The sequence below is a fragment of the Hyperolius riggenbachi genome, chromosome 8 (genome assembly GCF_040937935.1).
Source record: "Hyperolius riggenbachi isolate aHypRig1 chromosome 8, aHypRig1.pri, whole genome shotgun sequence".
Lineage (NCBI taxonomy): Eukaryota > Metazoa > Chordata > Amphibia > Anura > Hyperoliidae > Hyperolius > Hyperolius riggenbachi.
In genome coordinates this window covers 97,264,504-97,282,796 of record NC_090653.1, presented here as the reverse complement: position 1 = coordinate 97,282,796, position 18,293 = coordinate 97,264,504, and the positions used below count along the sequence as shown (strand labels likewise).

The window sequence follows — 18,293 nt, the reverse complement described above, 5'->3', positions numbered from 1 at the left end:
TGCAGATCAGACAATCATCTGCAGATCCAAAGATCCATCCTGGTGGATCTGATCTGCAGATGAAGTCCGTTAAACAAGGTGTGTATGAGATCTGCAGATATAGACTATGAATGTATTTTGTAGGAACGGATCTTTTGCAGAAACAGATCTTTTGCAGATACTGATCTGTTGCATGTGTACAGCATCTGTGTGTGCAGCATCTTGCAAAGATATCTGTCTGATGGGGAGTTCAGCTCAATAGAATAGACTGTGTAGGTATGGCTCTCATACTACACGGAAGGGGGTAAAATTGGTCTGTGATCTTTGATTTTCCAAAGACTTTTATCTGATGTGTGTACCCACCTTTATTCTTCTTGCTTCAAGGTTGAGGCACGTACTCTATTAGATAGATCGAAGATGCGGCGTATGCTACGACGCGGGTCGGCTAGTATATATATATATTGTAACAGGACCAGAGTATGGGTTGCGTTTTGCCCTCTGGGGTGGGCTTTCAGAGCTGTCAGACAGACGACACAGTTCTTTTCAGGTTCACCAACACCTTTATTGGCACACGTGCAAGGCTATTTACAATATGTACAGGCAGGTAACAAAACCAAAATAAAATCCTAGCCGTCCGGCTGCTAACTAACTTAAACAAAATAAATGAGGCAGTCTGTTGCACTATGAACAGAAAAAAAAAATAAAATATATATATATATATATATATATATATATATATATATATATATTAAATTAAGTATAAAAAGTTTGGCTAAAAATTAACTTTTTGCAAAATAAGAAGGTAATCTACACCAATTCATCTCTTCTTAGACCTACAGCTGTCCACTCTCAGCTGGCCTGCATCAGTTTTAGTTTAGTCATATGGGCAACAAGGGGCATACATTTGAAGAAGCCGCACGTTGAAATGGGTGCAGGTTAACGGTAGTAGAATATCGGTAGTTTTACCGATAGTCAAGTAGATTCATATAGTAAAATATTGGTAATATTTTACTATGACCTAACCTCTCCCTACTCTCACACAGAACCCTCCCCTGGCAGTGCCTGACCCTTAACTTCACCCACTGTGGGGCTTAACCTCTAACCCCCTTGGTAGTGAATACCCCTTAGCCCCCCCCCTTCTGGTGTGAAACTAACCTTAACCCCCCAACTAACCTTAACCCCAACATCTTGTCTACAAATAATGGCTACATGTGGCAACAAATAGCTAGCAGCTACAAATAGCGGCTACAAATTGTAGCTGATATTATAGCGTGGGTCAGTTATATAGCTTGGGAACCTTTTTAAACTTGTAGTGTTTTTTTCAATTGATCCTACCAAGGAGGAGTGAGCTTGTTCTGACATCTGAAGACATATTTAGTTGCTGACTCATAGCCTACTAGGAAGCATGGCCTCAGAATGACTAAGAGCGGTAGAGGGGGGTGAGGATACATAAACTTGTGCAGCAGATATTTATCTTTTATCTTACAAGCTGTACCTGAACTTGATTTTCAACTTGTGCTTGAGCATGTTCCTCGGTAGCATAAGGTCGGCATCCAGAGTTGAGTTTCTAAGACATAAACCTAGAAATTGTCTAATGTTTAGATTCCTCAAATTATCCAGTACAATAATTTCCAAACTTCACTCCTCTTTCCACTTAAAGAGGACCCCTGGTTACCAGTTAAAGGGCAGGAACACACTAGGCAGAATCGCATATGCGGTTTCCACCATGTGCTATGGAAGACGGATATGAGATTCTGCCTAGTGTGTTCCTACCCAAAACAAATAAATCCTCTAATAAGAACAGGTTATAACAGGCTGGCATATTGCATTTGATGTAAGTGTCACTGGAGCCCTATTTTACGCAGCCTGCATGTAGCCCCACCCTCTTGAGGAAAAAGGCCTTGGCCTTTTCTGTATCCCCAGTGCTGGAGCAGAGACCTTGTTATTCAAGGGGCGGGGCTACATGCAGTCAGGCTAAACGGGGCTCCAGTGACACTAACGTGCTGGCCCGTTCCGTTATAACTTGTCCTCGTTAGAGGATTGGTTTGTTTTCAACTGATCTCCAGAGGTGCTCTTTAAGTGCCCTTCTAGGGGAATATATGAAGGTAGAGGCCCTCTACTTCATAAAGGCAGTTTCAGTTTAAGACGGTTAACCTGATCTCGGGTTCTCTTTTAAAGAGAATCTGTATTGTTAAAATCGCACAAAAGTAAACATACCAGTGCGTTAGGGGACATCTCCTATTACCCTCTGACACAATTTCGCCACTCCTCGCCGCATTAAAAGTGGTTAAAAACAGTTTTAAAAAGTTTTTTTATAAACAAACAAAATGGCCACCAAAACAGGAAGTAGGTTGATGTACAGTATGTCCACACATAGAAAATACATCCATACACAAGCAGGCTGTATACAGCATTCCTTTTGAATCTCAAGAGATCATTTGTGTGTTTCTTTCCCCCTGTTCTCATGCACTGAAGTGATAGGCTGCTTGTTTCTTCCTGCAAACAGCTTTGCCCTTGTCTGTAATTCTTCAGTATCTGAAAGCCCAGCCAGCTCAGAGAACGATTTATCCAGGTTGTAAAATATAAGAGAGAAGAGAGAAGCTGCTCTAATCCTAAATAACACACAGGCAGTGTGCAGAGAGGGGCCTGGAGGGGGAGTTCATAGCAGAACCACGACACTGAAGAACTTGGCAGCCTTCCAGACACAGGCTGACAAGTCTGACAAGAGAGAGATAAGTTGATTTATTACAGAGACAGTGATAGTATAAAGTGCTGCAGTAAGCCAGAACACATTAGAATAGCTTTTTGAACTTGTAGGATGATAACAAGCAATTTTTGTTACGGAGTCTCTTTAAATGCAATAAAAAATAAATCTTAATAACCCATTTAAAGAGGAACTCCAGTGAAAATAACGTAATGAACAAAAAGTGCTTAATTTTTACAATAATTATGTATAAATGATTTAGTCAGTGTTTGCCTATTGTCAAATCTTTCCTCTCCCTGATTTACATTCTGACATTGATAACATGGCGACATTTTTACTGCTGGCAGGTGATGTCACTGGAAGTAGCTGCTGCTTGCTTTTTTGGCAGTTGGAAACAGCTGTTATTTCCCACAATGCAACACGGCTCCCACAGTGTGATGCCAGCACCATGGTCCTGACATTACACTGGGGGAGGGGTTTCAACACAATATCAGCCATACAGAGCCCCCTGATGATCCGTTTGAGAAAAGGTAAAGATTTCTCATGGGAAAGGGGTTATCAGCTACTGATTCGGATGAAGTTCAATCCTTGGTCACGGTTTCTCTTTAAGTAGAAACAAAGCAGTTGTGTCAATTGCTGTCCAGATTTCTAATGCTGTAGAGTCTAGACAATATTGCAGAAAAGAGTTTTTACTGTCTGTTTCTCATTTGCAGGTCTTGGAGTTACAATGGTTATTATATCAGGATTGGTGTCCATTTACTACAATGTTATTGTGGCGTACAGCCTGTATTATTTGTTTGCCTCATTTCGAAGCTATTTGCCCTGGTCAGAGTGTTTTGAGTGGGCAGATAGTAAATGTCTTGGCAGTTCATCAGGTTTGTACACTATTATTATTATTTACCTGTAGTCATAAATGACATGCATTGTTGCAGTTCTAATTGGTGTGGTGTCTACAGCACTCCAACAATCAAAGTTAGCCTAGTGAGTATACCAGCTTAATATTGATCAATGGCACTTCTGATTGTAGATCCACGGAGAACACCCCATTTAAACAAAATATATTGGGATTGATTCACTAACCAGCGCTAAGGCCCCGTTCACATCACAGAACGCAGACGCGTTCCGTTCAGAACACAACGCACAGGAACGCACGTCATGTGCGTCTCTGTGCGTTGCGTGGCTGATCCCATTCACTGAAAGGGACAGCCACGCGTTTTTACAAAAATGCGTGCAGCATGCGTTCCCGGACCGCACAGGTCCGGAACGCATGCAGTGTGAACATCAGACATTGCACTCTATGCAATGTCTGATGTTGTGCGTGTCGGCCACCTGCACGCGTTTCCAAAACGCGACTGGAAACGCGTGCAGTGTGAACGGGGCTTAAGTGTTAGCGCCGGAGTGAAAAGCCACTTAGTGCCTGAAAAGTAGCTTTGAGCGCACTAATTGCCATGCAAAGCTACATCGCGCACAGCACCGTGCACCTCACGCGCATCTCGGTGCACCGATAATGGCGTGCGGTGTGACGGCAACATCGCACCCGCTGCCCTGGAAACGTTGCACCCGGTGCGTTGAAAACGGCGCATCGGGTTGGGCCGCTTCAGGCACACCCGATGTGCCGTTTTTGGCGCACCGGATGCGACGTTTCCAGGGCAGCGGGTGCAACATTATCATCGCACCGCGCGACATTATCAGCGCACCAAGCTGCGTACGGTGCTGTGCACGGTGCTGTGCGCAATGTGTGAGCACAAACAATCTAACACCCTGGTTTGCGCCCACAAAGTGTTAAGGCTCACTAACCGGCCTAGCTGATTTTTTTTTCACTTCAAAATTCTTTTTAGGCTGCTTACACACAGGGACGTTACAGGCGCTCGTTAGTGCAGCCTGTAACGCTCCCCCAACGCACAGCAATGTAACACAAGTGGGCTGTTCACACTGCCACGTTGCGTTACATGTAACGCTGCACGTTCTTCCGAAAGTGCAGCATACTCAAGCGTTACAACGGCTTATGCCACGTTAGACTGTTTGCACATGCTCAGTCATGTTGAGGAGGAGCGGAGAGCGGCCAGGCACATGGCTAATTACGGTAATAGTCACTGCACGTTGTGACGTGCAGTGTTTACTTCCTGGTGCAGCCGCTCTGTGCAGCGATTGGCCGGCGGGACCACGTGATGCCGCATGCATCCAAGAGTACGCATCACGGCATCATGGTCGCCAGAGTGAGCTGCACAACGCGGCTCACTCTGACGTCCACATCGAAGAGCACCAGGCCTTGCGCTAGGTGCACGTTATGCGACCTTAATGTAGCACCTAACGCAACGTCTTGGTGTGCAAGTAGCCTAAGAATAAAATACATGAGGAATAAGACATTTGTAGTTTCTGTTTTCCAAAAGCAATACACTGCATCTTTTGGTTTCCTCCCTAGCATCAGTATTTTTGGATGTGACATCCTTCAGCAATTATGATTATAACCAAAGCTAAATTTAGTATAAATAAATATAGTTAATATATTTAAATATATATAAATATATAAATATATCTTCTGCATTCATCTAGAAAAATGAACACATGTAAATACAACTCTCTAGTCTCTACAAGTTCAAATAGACATTTTATCAGGAGCTGGGAAAAAAGGGCGCAGGCAGCTAGTGGACAAAAAGGGCGCCCCCATTCACTCCCATAATAAATAACGTTTAATGGGCGCCGGGCAGGAAAAAAAGGGCGCCGGAGCTAAATAAAGTTTACAAACGGCCCCCGGAGCTAAATAAAGTTTACAAACGGCGCCCGGAGCTAAATAAGGTTTACAAACGGCGCCCGGAGCTAAATAAGGTTTACAAACGGCGCCCGGAGATGTTTAATGATTTATAACTGAGCTTGTGGTGATTTACGTTTATAAAATGCACCCGTGCCGAACAACGTTTATGAAAATACTAAACATATTTATCTTATTTAAATAATTAAAACATTATTTAAAGTTTTATCCCTTACTGTTTTTAAAACATTATTCACAAAATAAAGCGATCAGTACGTAATGTAAATTGGAATATATTTTTTGGAGTCACAATTTGTAAAACATTATTATCCACATAATAAAGCGATGACTAAGGGGGGTGGTTAGGGTTAGGCATCACCAGGGGGGTCTTAGGTTTAGGCACCACCAGGGGGGTCTTAGGTTTAGGCACCACCAGTGGGGTCTTAGGTTTAGACACCACCAGGGGGTCTTAGGTTTAGGCACCACCAGGGGGGTCTTAGGTTTAGGCACCACCAGGGGGTCTAGGGGTTAGGGATAGGTACAGGGAGGGCTTTGGGGTGGTTAGTTTTAAGCACCACCAGGGGGGTCTTAGGCTTAGGCACCACCAGGGGGGTCTTAGGTTTAGGCACCACCAGGGGGGTCTTAGGTTTAGGCACCACCAGGGGGGTCTTAGGTTTAGGCACCACCAGGGGGGTCTTAGGTTTAGGCACCACCAGGGGGGTCTTAGGTTTAGGCACCACCAGGGGGGTCTAGGGGTTAGGGATAGGTACAGGGAGGGTTATGTGAGAGAGTAGGGTTAGGTATAGTTACATTACAATATAAATCACCAGGGGGGTGGTTAGGGTTAGGCACCACCAGGGGGGTCTTAGGTTTAGGCACCACCAGGGGGGTCTTAGGTTTAGGCACCACCAGGGGGGTCTAGGGGTTAGGGATAGGTACAGGGAGGGTTCTGTGTGAGAGTAGGCTTAGGTATAGTTTTACTACAATTTTAGTAATATTTACTAATGTTTTTACAACACTTATTACGAACGTAGTTATATTTATATAATCGTAATCAGGGGCAAACGCAGGATTTTTAAGGGGGGGGGGTTCCTGAAAGGTCCAGAAGCACGTATGTCCCCGAGTGCTTCCGAATACAGGTGGCTCCATACTGCCCATGCACAAAAGTGCGCTGGCGTATTACGGAGCTGCCTATCTTTGGAAGTACTCAAGGACACAAGTGTTTCTGAGGGCTTCTGGTAGCAGCAAATGTGAACGGGGTACAGCGCTGGAACAACTCCCCAAGAGAGGAACAGGAGCTAGACTTAGTTTGGACAATTCAGTGGAATATGCTACATAGTGTCACATAGCGCAAGCGATACCCATATGATGCAGGGATATATGCATCTGCGGAAGATGGCGGCGCTATATAAATACTAAATAATAATATTTTGCCTCACCAGGATTGCACTTTTATTTAGCTTTCCTGTATGACAAGAACACACAGCCAGCTCTAGGGGAAGAGGGAAACAAAGGTGAATAAAGGAGGCTGGTGCACACCAAGAGTGCTTCTGAGCGTTTTTCAAATCAACAGTGATTTGAAAAGCGCTTGGCTAATGTTACCCTATGTGGGTGTTCTCACAGCAGCGTTGTGATTTTTTCAAAATCGCAGGTATACTGCATGTAGCATGTTTTTGAGCAATTCATTCAAAAATCGCTCTGAAAATCACTTCACAAAATCACACTCACAAATTGCTAGCGATTGCTATTGTCATTTTGGCGTGCACTAGCCCAGAGAGAGGAGTGGAGAAATTGAGAATAGCCTGAGATGGAGTAGAGAACTTATCTGTATTGCAGTCCCACGTCACACAGGCTACTTGCCTGTAATCGGACTCCTGTCCCTGTCAGTCTCTCACACAAGTCAGAAAGAAGCCCTCCTGGAGTCTAGGGACTGTGCAAAACTTTTCAGCTTGTTAAACACCTTACCCACACATGCAGTCATTATAACAATAGGGAGAGACCAGACAGATGTTTGCCCACAGACCCTGAGTCCAGGCAAGCTATTATGCGGGCTTCCCTGGCTGAATACACAGCTCAGTGCAGGGGGGAGGTTCCAGACACCCGGAATAGCCCCCTCAGTTCGCCAGTGGTAATAAAGAATATTTTCAGATTTTATTATAAGAACAAACCATAAATGAAGGTTATTCACAATAATATACAATTATAACAATTAATCATATATTATCGTTATTTTAATAAATGTAATTATAAGTTTCACTTTTGAAACAGGGAAGATTAAAGTTTTCACAATTGCCGATTTCATAAACATTATTTAATGATTTATAAATTTGTTAAACATTATTTGTAAACGAAATATAGCACACTATTTTTATAAACGCTATTAAAAATTAATTGTTGATTAATTGTTAATTAGCGTTTACACCCCGCGCCCTTTTTGTCCAGGCGCCCTTTTTGTACGTACGCCCTTCTATCAAGCAAAGGAGCACAACAAGGTATACAAATTTCTGGTTGAACTTGATGGACATCCGTTGTCTTTTTTCAACCAAACTAACTACAGTATGTTACTATGTTAAATAAGAGTAACTAAGCTCATGCCGTTTGGACTTAAATAAGGGGAAAAAACGGTGCTGAGGGATGTGATTAATTTACATGCAAAAAATCATTACGACCAGGTTCACAGTGGTCAGTTGCATAATGCACACGTTAAAATGAGTGTGAACTGCAATGAAGACTGGACATAGCCTTTAATACAAAGCCTGCATGCAGCGAGTTAGGATGACGTGATCAGTTACAACTCAGTACTGGGAACAGGTCCATAGGATTGTATGGTCAGTGAGTCAACATGCATAATTATCCTGCAATCAAACTGACCGCTGTGAACAGGGCCTAACCCTCTGCACTCAAAACACGACCATAACAATTAGTGTCAGACTGGGAGCTGGAAAAGCTGAAAGAATCCACTTGTTGGCCAAGCAGCAGTATCAGGTGTTGCTGGTCACAGTGAAGACTTGCTGCAGGTTTCTATTGGGATTGATAACTCAGGGTTTCTGCTGCTTGGCCTCCAGGTGTATTTCCTCAGTGTTTCCACCTCCCAGTCTGACACTGATAACAATCTAGAACACTAACAGCAATAAAAAAAACATTTAGGCTTAGTTCACAGTGCTCAGTTGTGTTGCAGAATAATTCTGCATGTCAACTCGCAGCCCATACAATTCTATGGTGCTGGTCACAGTACAACGTAACTGATCGCATTATTCTAACTCCCTGCATGCAGGCTTTGCATCTGAGTCCAGTCTCCACTGCAGTTCATACACATCTTAACACTTGAGTTATGCAACTGTCCACCACTGTAAACCTAGCCTTAGGCTACGTTCACAGTGCTACACAACAGAGATAAAACGAAACGCAAAGAGGCAGGTAATGTGTTGCGGTGGCATGCGATATAACTGAGGCATAAGAATGAAAATTGCATCATAGGTGTGCAACGTTTGTGTCTCACAGTTGAGAGTATAAATAAAGCCACACCTTTTTAAAAACAGATGTGCGCATGTATAATGGCTATAACGTAGTTAGACGCAGCACAGAAATGCAAACATGCAAGCATTACCACAGACTAACATTAAACGCGTCAACGCATAATCTGCAAAAATGTAAAGGAGGAACTGCGTTATTTTTACGTACCCCGTTGACACGCATCGCACCTCATGCACTGTGAACGTCGCATTGACTTTTCATTGCTGTGCGATATTCTCTGTTAAAAACCTCCGTTATGACGTAACGTAACTGAGCACTGTGAACGGAGCCTCAGAGTTGTTTAAATGGATGATCTTAGTTTACAAAAATGACTGCAGCATCTTTGTACTTTGCTAGTTCACCTTTTTGTGGCTCCCTCCTTAAAACTGGAAGTTACAGAATATATTTCCTCATTGTGTTTACCTACACTGTTGGATTTATTTATTTTGATCACGTTCCCTTTTGCAGCTTTATAAATGTAGTGGCTTTTTGTTATAGGCTGGTGCCATGTAACATTGGACAATGTCACAGTGACAATGAACGTATCCTGGGTACATGAACAGAATCTCACATGTGCTGCTGACAACTCAAGTGAACTTCCAAGCAAACAATATTGGGAGTAAGTAAAACAAGAATCTTTCCTATGATTAGAGAAGCTCAAAAGTCGGAGGATAAGTACCGTTTTCTACAGGTTGGATCTGCTATAAATAGAGATGACTGCCTAAGTGTCTAAATGAGAATCATGACAAATCTTTTGGTGAATTTGATCATGTAATAATATTGTAAAGTAACCGACTGACTGAACGTTCATAATTAAAAAAAAAATCTGCTACTAGCTCTCAGCCAGGTGTCTTAAACCTGAATGCCAGTGTGCAATCCTTGTAGGGTTCATGACCTCCCCAAATCTACCTGTACACCTAACAAAGGTGCGAGACCTCATAACATGTAGTGTGCAGTCTACATTATTAAAGGAAACCGGAAAGGAAAAAAAATGCCTAAAATGGGTACTTACCTCAATAGAGCAAAGCCTTTGGATAATACAGAGGATTCCCCCATCCCTCTTTCCTCCACCAATCCTGTGCTGGGACCCGCTGAACCTCTTCGACATGGCCTTGTAGAAGAGCGCATGCAGCCACTCTCCCATCCGTGAACGAGGCAGGATGCCTCTTGCCTGCACGGTAGCACGGAGCTGCTCGGGCAAAGCAGAAGAAGCCGAGTCCAAGTAGCTTCGTGCTACTGTGAAGGGTCGAGGCATCATGTGTCTATCTAGTGTGGCCACACTCATTCATGGACAAGAGGGAACTTCCAGGGGGTCTTTGCATCTAGCTGTGGTCTGGAAGAGGATGTGGGACACCTCTGGAAGATTCAGAGGCTTTCCTTTACCAAGATAACAAGGTTTTTTATCCTTCTAAAGTTTCAGGTTTGCTTTAATCGCAAGTTTATGTCTATTGAGTGCCTCCTCTGTTTGGATTATGTTTGAGTGATCATAATATTGCAATGAAAGTTGTCATTGCCACTGAGGTTTAAGATGAGATTGGGGGTACCCATTTTTATCCGTTCCGATAATAATCAAATCAAATAGTCAAACGGCTACCAAGTCATCTAATGGATGACCACCTTAAAGGGATCTCTGGTTTGTGAAATATGACGGTGTTCTCATTCTTTTCTATATCTCTAGAAAAGTGGCTCTGAGACAGTCAAGTGGCCTTGACGAAACAGGCTCGGTAGTGTGGTACATGGCACTCTGTTTGCTCCTGGCTTGGGTTATTACTGTAGCATCACTATGGAAAGGGATAAAATCTTCTGGAAAGGTAAGATGTTTCTTTCTGCTTTCAGTTAAACTGAGCACAGTGTGTACTGTTATATGTCTTTTGGACACTCTGTTTTTAAGTCCTCTGAGATGGTAAACTTGATTTCAAAGGAATCTCTTCTCCTGAGCTATAGATAGCATAATTGTTATGTAAGTGTGTAGTTTGTCAGCCTGACAGATCATCTAGGCCAAGGGTATTTTTCTCCAACTCACTTTGCCTGCTGTGACGCTCTGTCATGCATAGCAGGGTGGTCCCTCTTCTCCTGTCCATAGCAACAGGATGTTGATGGGTCTGTACAGTATTCAGCCTCTAACGGAGGCAACAATTCTCGTACCTACTACATATAACAAGCTAAGTCTAACACTTTCCAGTGCAGCTGCTGAGAACTGAAGCACACACGCAAGCAACAACTAGTTTCTGTAGTGTGTGACAGTTCTTAGCAACCGCACCTTTAACCTCTTGCTGACCACTCCACGCCAATTGGCATGAACGCGGCGGCTCCCACAGGACCGCTCAATGCCAATTGGCATGAAGTCCTGGGAGCATGTTTTGCTGGGGATCCAGCAAAAGCTTGGCGGATGAGCATTTTGTCCCTAGGCCTTCTCAAAGGACTAGAGGACATGATCTGCGCATGGAGGAAAAACGTTTTAGCCATTTATTTAGGAAAGGGTTTTTTACGGTAAGAGTGATTAATATGTGGAATGCATTGCCACAGGAAGTCGTTATGGCAAACTCTATACCTGCATTTAAAGGGGGCTTAGATGCTTTCCTTGCGTTGAAAGACATCCATGGCTACAATTACTAGGTAATGCCTAATGATGTTGATCCAGGGATTTTATCTGATTGCCATCTGGAGTCGGGAGGGATTTTTTTTCCCTTTTGTGGCTAATTGGATCATGACTTGTAAAGGTTTTTTCGCCTTCCTCTGGATCAACAGGGATATGTGAGGGAGCAGGCTGGAGTTGTACTTTGTTCTCTGGTTGAACTCGGTGGACGTATGTATTTTTTCAACCAAAACAACTATGTAACTATGTGTGCCAATGCATAGGCATCCCAGCTTGAGTAACGGAGCCCCGCACCGTCATCTGTCTCCCAGCAGCGATCGCCACTAGGAGACTGTTAGATGGCGAAACCGCCGTCTATTTACATTGTACAGCATTGTAATCTACCTGGGGAGGCACAGAAGCGATTGGCTCTCATAGGCTGATGCCTATGACAGTCGATCACAGTAACTGGTGGGGGGAGGGAGGGAAAAAATAAGAACAAAATAGTGAAATTTAATCAAAATAAAGCAACAAATAAATATATAAATAAATAAACAAGCACGTCAGTAGAGATCAGAGCCCACCAACAGAAATATCTATTGGTGGGCAGAAAAGGGGGTGGGGTCACTTGTGTGCTGACTAGAATGGCTTTGCAGTGAGCACTTAAAGCTGCAGAGCCCTAATTAGTAAAAAATAGCTTGGTCACTAGGGGAGTGTAAGCCTATGGTCCTGTACAGGTTAAAGTGAGTATTAGCTGCAACTAGTAGCAGAAACTAAGGCCTGGTAGACAGGATATAATATCCCCATAAGATCAATGAGAAATGTCCCATCATACAATCATTTCCGACATGACCGATCTGCTTCCCATCAAGAAAGGGATCAATTTTGTGCTCGCTCTGATAACAGATTAGCTGCTCATGTTCCACTGCCTGAGGAAGAGGGATATGTCCCACAAAACGCATCACAATTACAATTATTGGAGAACATTATTAAAGAATACTTTGAAACGTTTATCTTGTTGAATCTTCTATGGGGAGTTGAGTACCTCTTCCCCTATTTTTTATTTGAACATTGTTTTATCCTTTTGGTGCCTGATACATAGTCTTAAAATCAATCCCTTCAACCCCCCCCCCTCACACACACGCACCCGCACACACACACACACACACCTAGGATGATTCATCATGTCAGTAGTTAATATACCGGCATCACTAACACATTTAAAGCACACCTGAACTGGGATGAAGAAATTGGCTTTTACTTACCTGGGACTTGTTCCAGTCCCCCGTAGTCGTTGAAGCCCTTCAGTGTTTTCAGGGTCCCCTCCACTGTGCCACTGTCCATAAAAATCTCCATCCCAGCTTGGTCCCAGGATACTGTGCATCAGTCATGCTCCCATTGGCAAGAACTTTCTCCTTGCATACGCAGAATGCTCCCAGTGATGGGAGCATGATTGATAGAAGCGCCCAATCGGGACTGCGCTTACAAAGTATACCACGACCCAGCCTGTTAAGACATGTTTCTGCTGTGGGCAACAGCACAATGCAGGGGTCCCCAGGAAGCCATGAGGGACCTCAAAGACTACAGGGGGCTGGAAGAAGCCTCAAAGATTACAGGGGCTGGAAAAAGACCTAGGTAAGTAAAGTAAGTAAAGCAAAGTACGTAAAATTAACTTTTTCACCTCAATTTAGGTGTGCTTTAAGAAGGGTGAGGTAAAACAATGAGCAAACACTGACTAAATCATTTATTAATGAATATTGCAAAAAAAAAAAAAAAGCAATTTCAATCATAATGTTATATTCAGTAAAGGGTATACCCTCTTTAAGGTTATAGTAAGGATGCTTCTGTTGTACAAGGAATGTATACAATGCCCATATAATCATCTGCAGATATGAATCCCTACCCAGCTTAAATGGGCATTCATACTTCCAATCTGTGTTAACAGTGGGTGATGTTTGCTTATCATGCTAAGCATGTATTTCCAGTAATTGCTCATTTTCAATTCCTCATAGGTGGTCTATTTCACAGCCTTATTTCCATATGTGGTATTAATTATCCTTCTTGTGAGAGGTGTCACCTTAGAGGGGGCAAGAGATGGTATTGAATATTACATTGGACAGCAGTCGGACATTAGAAAGCTCAGCAATGGAGACGTGAGTATAATAGTTTGAGAGAGAGCCTGATACAGCTTGAGGAAGGACTTTGTCCGAAACAGCGTCTGTCGCTGCTATGGCTATCTCTTTGTATTTCTTTTAATAAAAGAGCTATACATTACTGACGTGGTGCTGTGGACTTCTCGTGTTGGACTTTGCTGACCCTCTGAGGGCTATTGGGTCTTTCCACTCTAGCACACGTCTGTCCCCATTCGGGTGCTGGTCTATCCAGTTTCTAAGTATAATAGTTTGAGGAGACTTTGTATTTAAGAGAATATTGCACTTCTGTTGTGAAAACAAAAATGTATTCTGTTAAGCTATATAATTTATTTAGCGAAGGTTAATAGTAAACCATGGGCTTGATTCAATTGCATATATCACTCAAGGTAAATGGGCACGTGTGGGACTCTCTGCAGAAGAAGTGTAGATCCAATTGCAGGTGTATGGGAAACAAGAATTGACATACCTAAGAAGAGCTCACACATGAGATGAAGCAATTTATTTCAAACAACAAAATACATTTCATGATTCAGTAATCTGTTTGGTCGGGCGCATTTGTGGCCTGGCAAGAACACATTCACCCACTTTCTCTAGGTGACTGATTGCAAACCTTTTAGACACTGAGGTTTTAGTTAAGAAAAAAACAACCCATACATTAAAAGATGCCCTACATTTAATATGCAGAATGTACCCTATGCCGCGTACTTCAAATAAAGGCTCCTGGAAATTTGGGCTCCCAGAATTACCAGCATTTAATACTATTATTATTATTATTTATTGTATTTATAAAGCGCCAACATATTACGCCAACATATTATACCAATATTTTACTATGAAGTGTAAAATATATACAGGTAGTCCCCGGTTAACGAACGAGATAGGGACTGTAGGTTTGTTCTTAACCTGAATCTGTTCTTAAGTCGGAACATTGTGCCATCTCTGTCCCCTGTACCTCCTCTGTGCCCCCATGTGCCTCCAGTGTCCCCCCTGTGTCACCTCTGCCCTCTGTGCCTGCTTATACAAGTTTAAAAGCCATTTTTTCTTTAAATTTTTTAAAATAGATTTTCTCAAAAACTACAAGTCCGCTTTAAAAAATTTTGGGGGCTTGTTCCCATGGAAACACAGAATCCGAGCCGTTCGTACCGGCGGGTCGTTCGTAAGTCGGGCGTTCGTAAGTCGGGGACTACCTGTATTTGTATTCTACTATAGCTAAACCTAACCCTACTCTCACACAGAACCCTTCCCGACACCTAACCCTTAACCCCCCCTCCCGCACACACTACCTACCTGACGCCTAACCCTTAAAACCCCCCTACCTGCACAAACTACCTACCTGACACCTAACCCTTAACCCACCACACAAACAATCTACCTCCTTGACGTCTAACCCTTAACCCGCACCCCAAACTACCTCCCTGACGCCTAACTGTCCACCCCTCTATCCACTGCCAACCTCGCCGCAAAAAAAGTAAGTCCTTTGGTGTTGCCATAGGCGCCTATAGATATATCAGCATTTGGGTCCCCGATACACAGCAGGCACTGTAAAAGCGCCCTCTATTTACCAGGTGCCCAAATTTACACTCCTGAGCCCAAATACCAATAAAATGTATTGGTGCCTATGGCGGCACCCAATTAGTCCACATGCTGCATGCACCCAAATTTCCTTTTCTCCCCCCCCCCCATGCCATAGGTTCACCACACCTGCCATAGGTGCAAACAATGATTACATAAATGATTATAGCTGATTGTGGCCTAATGAACTATAAAAGTATAAAACTGGCCTGATATGTATATATATATATATATATATATATATATATATATATATATATATATATATATATATATATATATATATATATATATATATAGATATATAGATATGTATATATATATATGTATATGTATATAGATATGTATATATATATATAACTCACTAAAGCTAACATATCATTGCTGGCTGCAGGACAAATTATCAGATAGGCTTTTAATAAAGTAATAAAGTAATTAACAAGCAAACAAAGAAGAGAAAGTTCTCTGCTTCCCCCCTGGATACAGCATAATCTGCGTTGTTTATCTTGTTTACACAGTTTATTACACTTCCAGCACAATCTGATAATGCTGGCCTGCAAGCTTATCAATTAGTAACTACATTTTTTGAAAAGCTTGAGTTTTAACCCTTCCAATACCTTGGAATCTGCTTAAAAGGTTTTAGCTGTTAATTTTATGCTATGTTTAATTCTTAAAGGGAAGGTCCAAGCAAAATAAAAAAATGAGTTTCACTTACCTGGGGCTTCTACCATCCCCATGCAGCCATCCTGTGCCCTCGTAGTCACTCACTGCTGCTCCAGTCCCCTGCTGGCAGCTTGCCGACCTCAGAGGTCGGCGGGCCGCATTGCGTACATTTTTACGCATTCCCGCTAGTGCAGGAACATTAACGCATAAATTTTTACGCGTTACTGGTTCAATGCGTACATTTTTACGCATTGAACCAGTAATGCGTAAAAATGTATGTGTTAATGTTCCTGCACTAGCGGGAATGCGTAAAAATGTACGCAATGCGGCCCGCCGACCTCTGAGGTCGCCAAGCTGGCAGCAGGGGACTGGAGCAGCAGTGAGTGACTACGAGGGCACAGGATGGCTGCTTGGGGCTGGTAGAAGCCCCAGGTAAGTGAAACTCATTTTTTTATTTTGCTTGGGCATTCCCTTTAAGAAGATAGATACAATATGAGTGTGAATTACTTAAACTAGAAATGCTGAAACCATACGTATGTTTATAATATAAATTGGTTTATATATAATATAACAAGACTGTACAGTAAATCTGAAACATCTCTAGAATACATGAACAACACAAAATACACTAGCCTACAGATACGCTACTGAAACCTATTTATGTTGATAAAAACTTCTTCCCACTCTTCTTTTGCAGGTTTGGAGAGATGCGGCTACACAAATATTTTATTCTCTTTCCACAGCTTGGGGAGGACTGACTGCTCTTGCCTCATATAACAAATTCCACAACAATTCTTATTGGGACTCTATTGTGGTTTGTGTTGTAAACTGTCTGACCAGCATCCTTGCAGGATTCTCAATCTTCTCCATCCTTGGACACATGGCTTTAGTTTCCGGGAAGCCAGTTGCACAAGTGGTGGATGAAGGTAACAAATATTATAGCTGAATCATTTTTAATATTGTCTATTTAATATAGCACTGACATATTTCACAGGTCCTTACAGTATGTATTAACTATTAGAGAAACGTTCACTGTATTTCCTGTCATGGCCAGTCAAATGGACAGCACGGTTGTAGCAGATAGCACTCTTGCCTTGCAACGCTGGGTCCCCATTTCAATTCCCAGCCAGGGCGCTATCTGCATGGAGTTTGTATGTTCTCCCCATGTCTCTGTGGGTTTCCTCTGGGCACTTCCGTTTCCTCCCACATCCCCAAAAACATACAGATAAGTTAATTGGCTTCCCCCTAAAATTGCATGGCAATTTTACCAGTCCCAAGTTCAGGGTATTACTGCACCTTAACAATACGCACACACATAGCATAGCATAACACAGGTTGCCATAGCGATGCACACATTACAGCGGTAATGCACATGGCACCAAGGAGTAGTGGGTGGTGCTTCTCTGGCATTAAAGAGAAACTCCTACTAAAAATTGAACTTTATCCCAATCAGTAGCTGATACCCCCTTTTACTTGAGAATCTATTCCTTTTCACAAACAGACCATCAGGGGTCGCTGTATGACCGATATTGTGGTGAAACCCCTCCCACAAGTAACCCATCCCACAAGAAAAGTTCGAACTTTTGTGGGAAATAGCTGTTTTCAGCTGATTCCAACTGCCAAAAACCATGCAGCAGCTACATCACTTGCCAGCAGTAAAATGTTCACTGGAGTTCCTCTTTAAGATCTGTAAAACTGCTGTGTGCTGCCTGCACAAGGCAAAATTACTGGCTTTTATTGCTGCAGGCCAAAGGAGAGCTAATTCATGAGATAAATGAATACAGTAAGGAAGGATGCATGATCATTAGCTGACTTACCGGTAGGTAAGCAGAGATAAATCTGAGTTTAGAAGTAATGGTAGACAATTCATAGAGAGAACACACATACTCTATGTACATATACTCCTCCTGGCCAAGGAGGACACTGGTGACCCAAGCAACCCAAGGCAAGGGCGCTAGCTACTACACCATCGAAATGGATTGCACATGGAAGCAGACCCAAATGGCTTTATTTATTCAAGTCCTCCAGAGGTGGAGATTGGAGAACAGTGGCGAAAACAAGTGATCCTGCTGTTAGTTTGCAAATGTAAACAACCCCAACCTGAGTAATATAAGACCATAATGAAGGCTGATGACAAGTCAGACACATGCACTTTGAGCATTTATTTTATTAATAAATCAAAACAATACGTTCTTGTTGTGGATGCGTGGATGTTACTGCAATAATACAAATGGTAATTTATATTTACAAATACTGTACATATAAACTCTACATTAGTAACTGAACTCTGAAATGTTTTCTTGGCAAAAAAAAAAAAAAACTGGCTTGGCCACGTGAAGTGCAATATGGGAGCAGGACCTTGGCTTTGAAACGGTTAAATGTATT

General features: G+C 42.6%; 1 protein-coding gene across 1 annotated transcript in view; it reads left to right on the top strand.

Moving 5' to 3' along the window:
• Nucleotides 1-18,293, top strand: part of LOC137529035 (sodium- and chloride-dependent neutral and basic amino acid transporter B(0+)-like) — an 86,990-nt gene that overhangs the window by 18,404 nt on the left and 50,293 nt on the right. The window contains exons 4-8 of the mRNA XM_068250919.1: nt 3,397-3,558; nt 9,444-9,564; nt 10,624-10,756; nt 13,533-13,673; nt 16,606-16,834. Of these exons, the coding sequence (XP_068107020.1) occupies nt 3,397-3,558; nt 9,444-9,564; nt 10,624-10,756; nt 13,533-13,673; nt 16,606-16,834 (786 nt within the window). The remainder of the gene's footprint in view (nt 1-3,396; nt 3,559-9,443; nt 9,565-10,623; nt 10,757-13,532; nt 13,674-16,605; nt 16,835-18,293) is intronic.